We start from the raw sequence: 10,605 nt of genomic DNA on the forward strand, positions 1-10,605 counted from the left end.
TCTAATTTCGCTGAAAAATATATAACATTCAAAATATAAAAAACGATTAAAATATAAGTTTTTTCTTCCATTTTCATTGTATATAAAGCTAAAATGAGAATATAATATTTGAATAATCAGAAAATCAAACTAAAATATATTTTTTTTCATAATACTTAAAAAATCATTATAAAATAATAAATTATTAAATATCTATATTTTTCTCATTAATTCATTCGAACATATATACACGCAAAATAAAATCAAGAATTACATTTTCTTTTCATTTATGTACAAACAAATTAGATAAATCAAAAGATAGATTCTGAAATAAATATATCTCTGAAAGAGATATGTAACAATGATTTTTTTTAGATTATTATGGATACTATGTTCAGCATATTACTATTACTATTATTACATTTTTACACTAATCATATAATAAATTAAGATTATTTCGAACTGTAAAAATTCGTGTTCGTGCGTAACTCGTGCAGTTTGTATTTATATAAAATTAAACATCAGATTATAATATATTGTAAATATGTATAGAGATTTAGATATTATCTGAAAAATACAATGTGTAACAGATTGATCGTATCGCTTAATTTGACGTGTAAAAAATTGTACTGAAATTTTGTACTTGCAGGGAATGACGCACAAACTGCACAAGAATTGTTCCTTCCTATAAATTTCAAGACATAATGTGATACAAACGTGTTTTGTGTAATGGTATTTATTATATCAAATATTTTTCATCATTGCGTTTGTTTCATAATGTCTCATTTTAAATATTTATCGTTATCGTATTCTTATATATTATATAATATAATGTATAATTAAACATTAACTCAAGAAAAAAAAAAGAAATAAGTAGTCTAAAATTAAAAGTTAAAAAACGCAGTAAAATACATAATAATAATACATAAAGTAAAGTTTATTTTTTTCTAAATGAAATATGTAATATTAATATTCATATTCAAGCGTAAATTTGTTAAACGAGATATTAATTTTCTACTAATATTTTATAATTACAATTTTCTTAAATATGCATTAATAATGCATTAAATAAGCATTTTCTAAATAAATATACATGTAGATATGCAGACACATATACATGTTATTTTTTTTATTCATATATATAGTTTCTTAGACAGCTATGCGTCTAAAGAAATTATAAAACTTTGTGCTATCATTTTAAAAAACAAAAAATAAGAATCATAAATTAAATTTTGAAGCCAAAAGCATCGACACTACCACTCAAGTTCATTTATTTGAAATCTACTGTGATTTTTTTACCAATCTTTTGACATTTTTTGATGATAATAATGAGTTTTTAGAGTTTGATCGAATCATATTTTGAAAAGAAGTATCGATACCTTTGTTTCTTTGTTTGAGGTATAATTGATATTTTAAATATCTATCATATAAGAACGAACAATACTGTTTAAATAAGAAAATAAATAAGATTTTTTTTTTTATTTCTTATTTAAGTTAATATTGTCTATAGTTTCTATATGAATTTTTCTTAGCATAATTGTTGCAATTATTTTATATAATTTGGACTAGATTTACGATTCAGTATAAAGAAAGCTTTATATTCTCTTTCGTTTTACTACAATGACCTATTAATGAACTGGCCATATTATTTAATCTTGAAAAATTGCAAATCACTAGTATACAAAATATTTTATCTATCTGTCAATTATACAATATAATAAATATATTAATCATGATTCATATGTATACAAATATAAGTATACATATAAGTATATAAAATATTTTTCAATCATATGTTATAATGAAGATTTCAAGAATTCTCTCTTAATATTGAAAGAAGATTTAAAAATAATTTTTTCAATTCTGAAATAAACAACAAACTAGTTTTTCTGATAAATATATGAAAAAATATACAAATATACAAATTTGTATAATTAATATTAAATGAGAATTTGTTATTGTTATAGAACAATGTAAAAATTACCAATAAGATTATAAATAAAAATGAATATAAAAATTATTTATTATAATTTTATCAAATGAATCTGAAAAAATTAGAATTATTATAAGATAAAAAGATTATTATATTTATTAAAAAATTTTATAAAATTTTAAAATGTATTCAATTGAATTTGTTAATCTATTCATTATTTAGTGAATTATATTTCGAGATTATATTTTTATTCTTCTAAAGATTGAAAATATATTCATTTTGAGGTAGCATATTCGACATGGTGTATTCAGGCGTGTTCAAAGATAATTTCAAATATTTGGTCCCATTTTAAAATCAGAATTTTCACTACTTATCATATGTGTAATCTGAATTTTAAAAAATTTATCTTCTAAAATATTAATTAAATATAATTTAATATTATTAAAAGTAAAATGAAATAATGAATAAAAATAATCCATATATAATTTAATGATATTAATGTTAAAAAAATAATCTTTTCCAAAAAGATTCATCTATTTAAGAATATTTAAAATAACTAAGAATAAAGTCTTATTATGAGAATTATAAATGATTACAAATGAGAAAAATTATTCATTAATAAAATATATAATGAACAAATAAGACATTAGTCTAATTTTCTAATTTTGTGGCAAATAAAATTATATATGTATACATATATAAATATGAACACATATTAAATTCTATTAAATTTATATCAAATATTGTGCAGGCAACAGACTTTCCAACGAATATCTTATTTTTATAATAATGAAAAATTTATCAGCTATCTTATGTACAAATTAAAAAAAAATCAAATAAAGTTTAATTCAATTAGATTAGAGACAATCACATGGATGTCAATGTTTGCCCATAATATAAATCTTATAGCTTCACAATATTTTTTTCTATTCTTGAGACATAAATGTGTCTATAATTTATCATTGACGTTAAAATATCATTATTAATAAGTTCAAAAAGAAAGGAACTTAATGAAATCATTAACTTTCTAATCAATATGATTTTCATTCCTTATCATTTAATATTTTATAGCTAATTGTATATAAATTAACTTTATGTTTAAATGTATGAAAATATGATTGAGGCAGTTAAAATTTAAAAATTAATTTTTAATAATAAATAATATAAATATCTTAATATAAATATCTAACTATTTTAGAAAAATCTAAATAATGTTAGTTGAAGTATTTCAAAAATATAAATATAATAGATAATAATTCTAATAGATAATAATCTAAGTAATAAATTGTAATATATACGTTAAAAAAATGTGTATTATAAATAATTTTATCTGCCTCAAAATATAAATTTAATAAAATATTTTAAATGACATCTTTTGAACTACGCAGCGATTAATCGTAACTTAATTATTAGAACCAAATTCAAAAGATACCATTGGAAACAAACTTGAAAACAATGTTTAGTTATAAGTTGGTCATTACAAAATTTTTCCTATAATTGCTGGCAAGGTACAACTTGAGATGGTAGCGCCGGTGGCAATGGCGCATTTTCTTCGTGAATCATTACAAGTTTACCATACTTCACCATTCTCCTTTTTTGTTTTTGCTGTAAATAAAATCTTATTCTTTTACTAATCATTATTGATTTACAATTTTCAAAAATGATTTTATGATAATTATTTATTAATATGATTATTCTTAAATCTATATAAATTTTCTTATTTAGATTTTATTAAATAGCATTAATTATTCTCAAATTTTATTTAATTTATTCTACTTAAAAATATATATATAAGTAAAAAATATTTGTTCTTTAAATCTTAATGAAATGTAATGTTAAAATTATTAAAAAATCTTATGTTGATTTCTTATTTTTTTATAAAATATTTTGTATTTGTTATAAAATTTATTTATTAAAAAAACATAAAATAAAGTTATAAAAATATAATATTTACGATAATATCATAAAATCTTAATAATTTTATACCTGCGATACTGTGCCAGCCGTCCAACTTCCATTGCTGCTACCACTATCACTACCACTAGAAGTGATTCCATCTTCAAGAACAAGTTTTGTTTCAAAACCTTCGACTTCTAAATCTAAGTAAAGTTGACCCAGTTGATCATTTACCAATAATGGTTGATTAAAATTTTTTAAGGCATTCATATCAGCTTGAAGTACTTCGTTCAGAGTTTTAGGATGTATTTGATATTCGTATATCAATTCTGGAGTTACGTGAACACCTTCAAGCCATGGTGGCTCTTTTCTTCGTTTACCATATTGTTGTTTCATACTATCCTATAAATAAATGTTTATCAATGAATTAATTTTCTTTTTCTGAAAAACATTTTCAATATTTCCGATGAAACACAAATTAATAATTAAATATCTATAATTAAATAATAAATATAAAAATATTATTTACCTCTGGTAAATATTCTGTTGGTTTTTGATCTGGATTACAACTGCTTTCACTACTTTTGTATAGAAAACTGCTATAAAAGCTCGACGAACTCGATTCGTCCACAATATAATCGTTCTGTTTATAGATCTTTTTATTCACTGGAGTTGATATATCCACTAAGCTCGAGCAACCTCCATCATTACTTACACAAGAAGATAACAATTCACCCGGTGATAATACCTAATTTTTAATTTATATGTGTAAAATTATTTATAAATAAATAAATTAAGTTAAAAAACAAAGAAATGTAAAAATATTAATTTACTTTTTTTGAGGATTCAGACATGGCCATAATGCTACCTGGTTCCGCCTTTACACTTGTTGCTTGACTAGCTGGTCGTTTTCGATCAGAGCATTTATTCATTGTAGGTTGATTATTTTCGTGCGAAATTGATGTTTGTTCAGGAATCAAAAAAGGTTTGTACATCATGCCCGTTGATGGAGTACCTATTACTGGAGGATAAATGACACCAGCCATTGTTGTCGACATATATGAAACTGGTAAGAACACTAGAAATTAAAATTTTAATATTTTAATTTTGATAACTATTCAAACAATTTTAAAATGTATATTAAAATAAGTACATACTATAAGGATTTTGTTGAGGGGGTTGCATTGGTTGAGATGAGCTAAGTTTCTCTCGTACAGGAGATAAAATTGTAGAATCGTTTACTTGTGGAACGGGGACACAATATACTGGTATCATTGGCAGTATTGGTATTCTAGGTATTGCTTGTGAATTTGTGCTGAAAATTGAAAAAATCACAATTTAATTTTGATATTCGATTATTACTTTTTATCTGCGTTTTACTATTTTTTTTTTTTTTTTTCATAAAAAACTCACTTTTGTGGTACATTTTGAGCAGATGGAGGAGGTGGTATAGAAACTGATAAAGGCTTCCACAAATTAACATTAGCACCTGTTTGAATTACGGTAGATTGATCGATGCTCATGCTTGTAACTGTTGTTGCAACATTAGTAGGGAACTGGCCTGCGGTACTTGTTCTTGACACTTCTTCATGTTTTGAAACCTAATTAATCAATTAATATTTGAATATTAGTTCCTCTCATTAATTTTTTAATTCCTGATTCGATATTTATTCATCGATGGATTACTTACTTTAAAACTGTCTCCTTCCCAACTATGACTTCCGCTTCTTTTAATGCCATGACTTTGGTTGACTTGAAAATGAGTATTTGGATCCGTCGACAGTTTCTCAGTTGTCTTTATTCGAGAATCTTTTAGTTTATCATTTGCCTTAATACTAGAACGAAGTTCCCGATGCTTCAACATCATTAACTTTTCCATATCCTCGTTATGACGATTGAGCAACGACTCTGTCAATGTTGGAGGTTTAAAACTTTCCATACTAGTCGTATTTGAAGTGTTCTCTCTACTTGCTGAACTTGTTTGATTATTCGAACCACTGCTAAGGTTTTCTGCACTACCGCTGCCGCTTGCGCCGCTTCCGTTTATCGGTGACATGCATTTCCTGACTAATTTACAATATTCTTAACTCTTTACTTTCAAAGAATTGAATAGCGAAATTACAAGATGAAAACTCACCCGCTGAATTCGGACTTGTTTTTCCAGCCTCATCATTGCTGGAATTAATAATCTCTTCATCGCTGCCGTACATAGTGGCAACTGGTGGTTTGCTCTTAAAGAATCTTTCAATATTTTCGTTGTAATTGAGTTGATTGTAACTTGGCGGTGTCTCGGTTGACGATTTGCTGTCGTAGTACTCATGATGGGGCGAAATCTCACCAAGCATCACGCTGTCGTGCTCCTGTAACAAGGGATTGCGTGATCCCTTCACAAGTATATTGTAGCGACTTAGAAAGAGTTGTCACTTGATTTCGTCACTGTCAATTGTTTTGCAAATTTGCGTTGCGTTCAATATTTTTGTTAGACGTTTTGCGTTCAGCTATATAGGTGGCTGTTAAGATTTATGCAAGGAATTTCTCTGCACTATGTAAATTCTCCAACAATCTTGTGACCGCAAAAATGCAATATTTACAGCGCACGAGCAACCAATATGACCAACTAATATTTTTCCAGCTCTGTAACACAATTAGTTGCTTTAACTATTACAACCAACCAACTTCTTTCCCTTTTTTTATTGTTTTTTTTCTTTTTTTCCTACATTATTACATTCATACATTCTCTTCTCGTACATACATACTCATACATACATATACATACTCTTCTTTACCATTTATTTTCTTTTAAAATTCTCGTTATACATACAGGCAGATTTTTATTATCTTTTTTCTATGTAAATTTAGAAAAATTTGCATATTAATAATGAAAATAAAATAAAAGCACATAAGATATTTTTTCTCTAATTTTCATTATGTCCTTTATTCATATATTTTTTATATCTTCCTTTTTATTGATAATTAGAGAACTAGAAAAATATTAATTTAGAAATATTAAATTATAATTAAAAAGTTATTGTGAAAAAAAAAGAAAAGTCATTGAACGAGACTAGTTGTTATCAGAACTTTTAAAATATTAATATCGCATGTTTAGTTTATAAATCGCTCTTTCATTCTCGCTTTCTCATATTGCCTCGTTAGTTTCAAAACCTTGTAAGTGAAGAGATATACTGGAACTCTATTCAAAAGTATCGTATTGCAATAAATTTATAGATGCCCTTATAGCCCTTTAAAATTAATTTATGTCAACCGTTTCTCGAATACATGAAGACTGAACTTTCTATACATCGTTCATTTTACTATACAATTTAGAATCGTGAAATAATCAATCTGATGACGCTTGAGCATGATGAAGAGACAACAAAAGAGACCTAACAAGATTATTTGATTTCAAATAATTCGATTTACAGAAAGTTGTGGCCAAAGTTAACGTAAATAAAAATTTTTGTGGAACATGGAAAAAAAATATATCATTATTTAAGATAAAAATTATTAAAGTAACATAAAAGAAAAAAAAGAAAATTATCATTTAGATCATGAAGAAACATACAATGTATAACCATACAAAAATAATAAAATAAAAAAAAAATATAATCGAAGGCAAATAATTTTTTTTTCAACAAAATAATCAATAGAGATATAGAGAAAAAATAACAATGTTATTAAATACAAACATAATAACACAGATATGCCATTAGATAAACGAAGGATCGTATAACGAGATAGCCTAGAATAAATATTTAATTCAATTATATTATATTATATAATTATATTATATAATTATATTTTCATAAAGAATCTTGAATGATAATTTATAAGATTATATAGTAACAAATTGTATTTTTTTTTAATATCCTGCTAACTGGAAAATAAACAGTAATTAGCTACTTGAAGATACTTTAAGATAAGTTGTTGCAATCGAAATGGTTGGAATTGGTTTATAAAAGGCTTGGCGTTTTTTTTAATCAAATAATTGAATTAAAAAAAATAATAAGTAAACTTACCAACAACGTGCCTACAAGGTTTTGAAATTGACGTTATCCTTCACCAGACCTACATAATTTTCACTTTGCCCTTCGTCCATGTCGATGTACGAAATAACTTGACAAATCTTTGCTGTTCATTTCGTCTTTACTTACAACTAGTCATATTATGAATTAGAAGAAGAGTTGCATAAATACCCTAACTCGTGAAAGGTTTTTAGTTATTTTGAGATAACCTTTTTGACATGTCATCAGGCTGTAAAATGTTTAATCAATTGCTGTGTTCCTTACTCACCTTAATCACCAATTTAACTTTCAAGTCATGTAAAAAATTCTAGGATATATCGTTCAGAAACAATGAGAATCTTGTTTCTTTTTTTCTATCGATTTTTTATCATTTTTCTTATTTTTAAAGTTCATAAATTACCTCAAAAACTGAGTTTTTAAATTTTCATAATTTTCTTTTTCTTTTACTTTCTCTTTTCATAATATGTTTATTTTATACGAACACAAATTTATTTGCTTCGTGAGATATATCAACATAGAATTTTTTTTTATTAATCCTTCACCCAACTATTTGTACTCTATTTATCATGCAATATCAGCAAAAAAAAAAAAAAAGAAGAAATTTGACAAGAAAAATTCAAATTCGGTTAATTAAAACGCTAATCATATAAAATGAGACAAAGCAATTTATTAATGAATTTACGGAAAATTTCTTCTTTTCTCTCTTGATATTGACGATAAAAATTCGATACAACGAATTCGTTTTACACTTTGAAATCAAAATAGATATTTTAGAAAATATAAAAAAACATTGAATTTTAAGAAAACAAAAAAATAATAACGAAGACAACATTGTATCGAAATATTATCGCACACATCGTGCAGCCGTAGAGCGACACGAACGAAAATCTCTTTTTTTTTTTTAGAAATCTAAGGGAAATACCTTTCACGTTGAACCCTCATAAGAGGAACGATCTAATATTATAGTTATTGTAAATATACTTGTAGTATACCACCACAACGCATTATACCGTACTACTAGCAAAATAGATAAGTGTCGGCGATACTAAAACGTAGCTAATAGTCACCGAAAAACTCCTTTCGTCGGTAGCAAGCACATCTTTGCCAAAACCGGGTGTTTTCGTCTCTTGCAGCAGATTTTCCATGAAGGACGCGAGGTCCTTGCATCTCTTTGATACGTCGAGCTCGGTAATATCTGACTTTCTTTGGATGTTCTGCGCAGACGTAAGATAGAACAAAAAAAGAAAAAATTGGGGGTTGAGCGAACATATTTATTGGGAAGAAGAATTTCGTGGAAAATATTATACGATGATGAACATTTTTATTGTTTGTCTGTGTATTTCGTTATCCTGAAGAAAGACAAAGAATTAATTCTATGTAATAGTAACGTGTAACAATTCGGTCAAATAATTAGAACGTGATTTCTTTTATAATAATTTAAACTATAACTTGTTTAATGATCATTGCATAAAAAAAATATGTATAATCGATGTGATTCGTCTTTTGGTATATAGATATTATTATATAGATATTATTATTATATAGATATTAAATTTTAAAATTACAAGCCCTAGTTATCTATGTTTATCTTATCAAACAATATTATATCACGATCTATCTAGTTATTTACATACACACTCAGATTCAGCATAAATTATCGAGGAAAGACATACCTCGTCGAGAAGTGTACGTATCTCTTCTTGTATAATCTTGGCCTCTTTTAGCACTTCCTCGCTAATATTGGTCAATTGGCTGTGCTCAGTTGCACATGATACGCGAAAGATATCAGGATTCGCTGGCCCTTTCAATATCCTGTGTTGACCTACGACAAATTCTAGTTTTTTCGTCCAGGGATTGATAAAGGACGACCATTCTGTTTCGAGGACGACGTAGTCTCCGTTCTGTATCCCGAACCTGTAGGGTTTCGATCTGAACGAGGCACCTTCGAGCTTGATAACCTGTTCAACGATACATTTATAAATATAATAATTAATCGAGAAAATAAAAATTTTTTTTTTTTTTTTTATGTCATTCGACGTTCACTTCTTGGGATTCGTTTGTGCTAATCCGCATTTTCTGTGGATTATTCTATCATTCTCTCGCATACTTTTTTTTTCTCTCTTTCTCTCAAACGTATATTCGATCAAAACCTAAAGATTTGCTTTGTTTTTTTTTTCTGGGGCACATGCTCACAGTCTCATAGATGTCTTTGATGAAAGGCAGATCCTCGGGATGGTAGAAGTCAAACAGCGAACGGCCAACCATATCCTGAGGTAGATAGCCAAAGTATTGGACTACGTCGGGATCAACATGGGATAAATAGCACGTTGCGTTGTGGCGGGTGGTGAATACCGAAGATATTATTGTTTCTTCTGGCGCTGCGGATAATGATAATAAAGAAGGTCGGGGTCATTCTCTCTTCTGCCAGATGTTTCCTTCATGATGAAAGTTTTAAGTCTTTATGGTCAATCAAAGCTACAAATTCGATTTGCCGAGACAAGTCTGTATGAATTAGTCTTGTCCGCTCTACCTACGTAAATATGAAATAATATAATTTATTATATTTTGAAAAAAAAAACATCGCACCAACCTCTTGGATAATTTATTTATGAATTTCGAACAGACTTGTTGAAAGGATTTGAAAGAAAAATTTTCTAATGGAATCGATGTTAATAATAAAAGATTATTATGTGCGCATCAAATAAAATATAATATGTTTTCATATTTACATGAAAAATAATCCGTGCATTGTTATTCTTATTTTTTTTTTTTTTT

The 10,605-nt window shown here is 26.5% G+C and overlaps 1 protein-coding gene across 8 annotated transcripts in view; it reads right to left on the reverse strand.

Moving 5' to 3' along the window:
- Positions 1 to 2,864: 2,864 nt before the first annotated feature.
- LOC102673367 (period circadian protein) overlaps positions 2,865 to 10,605 on the reverse strand; it is a 19,243-nt gene continuing 11,502 nt past the window's right edge. For 5 of the 8 annotated variants that reach the window (XM_006613418.2, XM_006613415.2, XM_006613417.2 and 2 more), the window contains 11 exons: positions 10,024 to 10,208; positions 9,504 to 9,788; positions 8,898 to 9,044; positions 5,946 to 6,192; positions 5,499 to 5,875; positions 5,222 to 5,409; positions 4,966 to 5,123; positions 4,642 to 4,886; positions 4,338 to 4,556; positions 3,899 to 4,210; positions 2,865 to 3,517 (listed from right to left, as the gene is read on the reverse strand). In XM_006613418.2, coding sequence (XP_006613481.1) covers positions 3,404 to 3,517; positions 3,899 to 4,210; positions 4,338 to 4,556; positions 4,642 to 4,886; positions 4,966 to 5,123; positions 5,222 to 5,409; positions 5,499 to 5,875; positions 5,946 to 6,192; positions 8,898 to 9,044; positions 9,504 to 9,788; positions 10,024 to 10,208 — 2,477 coding nt within the window. In that variant the 3' untranslated portion in view covers positions 2,865 to 3,403. The remainder of the gene's footprint in view (positions 3,518 to 3,898; positions 4,211 to 4,337; positions 4,557 to 4,641; positions 4,887 to 4,965; positions 5,124 to 5,221; positions 5,410 to 5,498; positions 5,876 to 5,945; positions 6,193 to 8,897; positions 9,045 to 9,503; positions 9,789 to 10,023; positions 10,209 to 10,605) is intronic. The other 3 variants (XM_006613421.2, XM_006613419.2, XM_006613420.2) reach the window with 1 other exon arrangement.

This window comes from Apis dorsata, unplaced genomic scaffold (assembly GCF_000469605.1).
Source record: "Apis dorsata unplaced genomic scaffold, Apis dorsata 1.3 scaffold_149, whole genome shotgun sequence".
Lineage (NCBI taxonomy): Eukaryota > Metazoa > Arthropoda > Insecta > Hymenoptera > Apidae > Apis > Apis dorsata.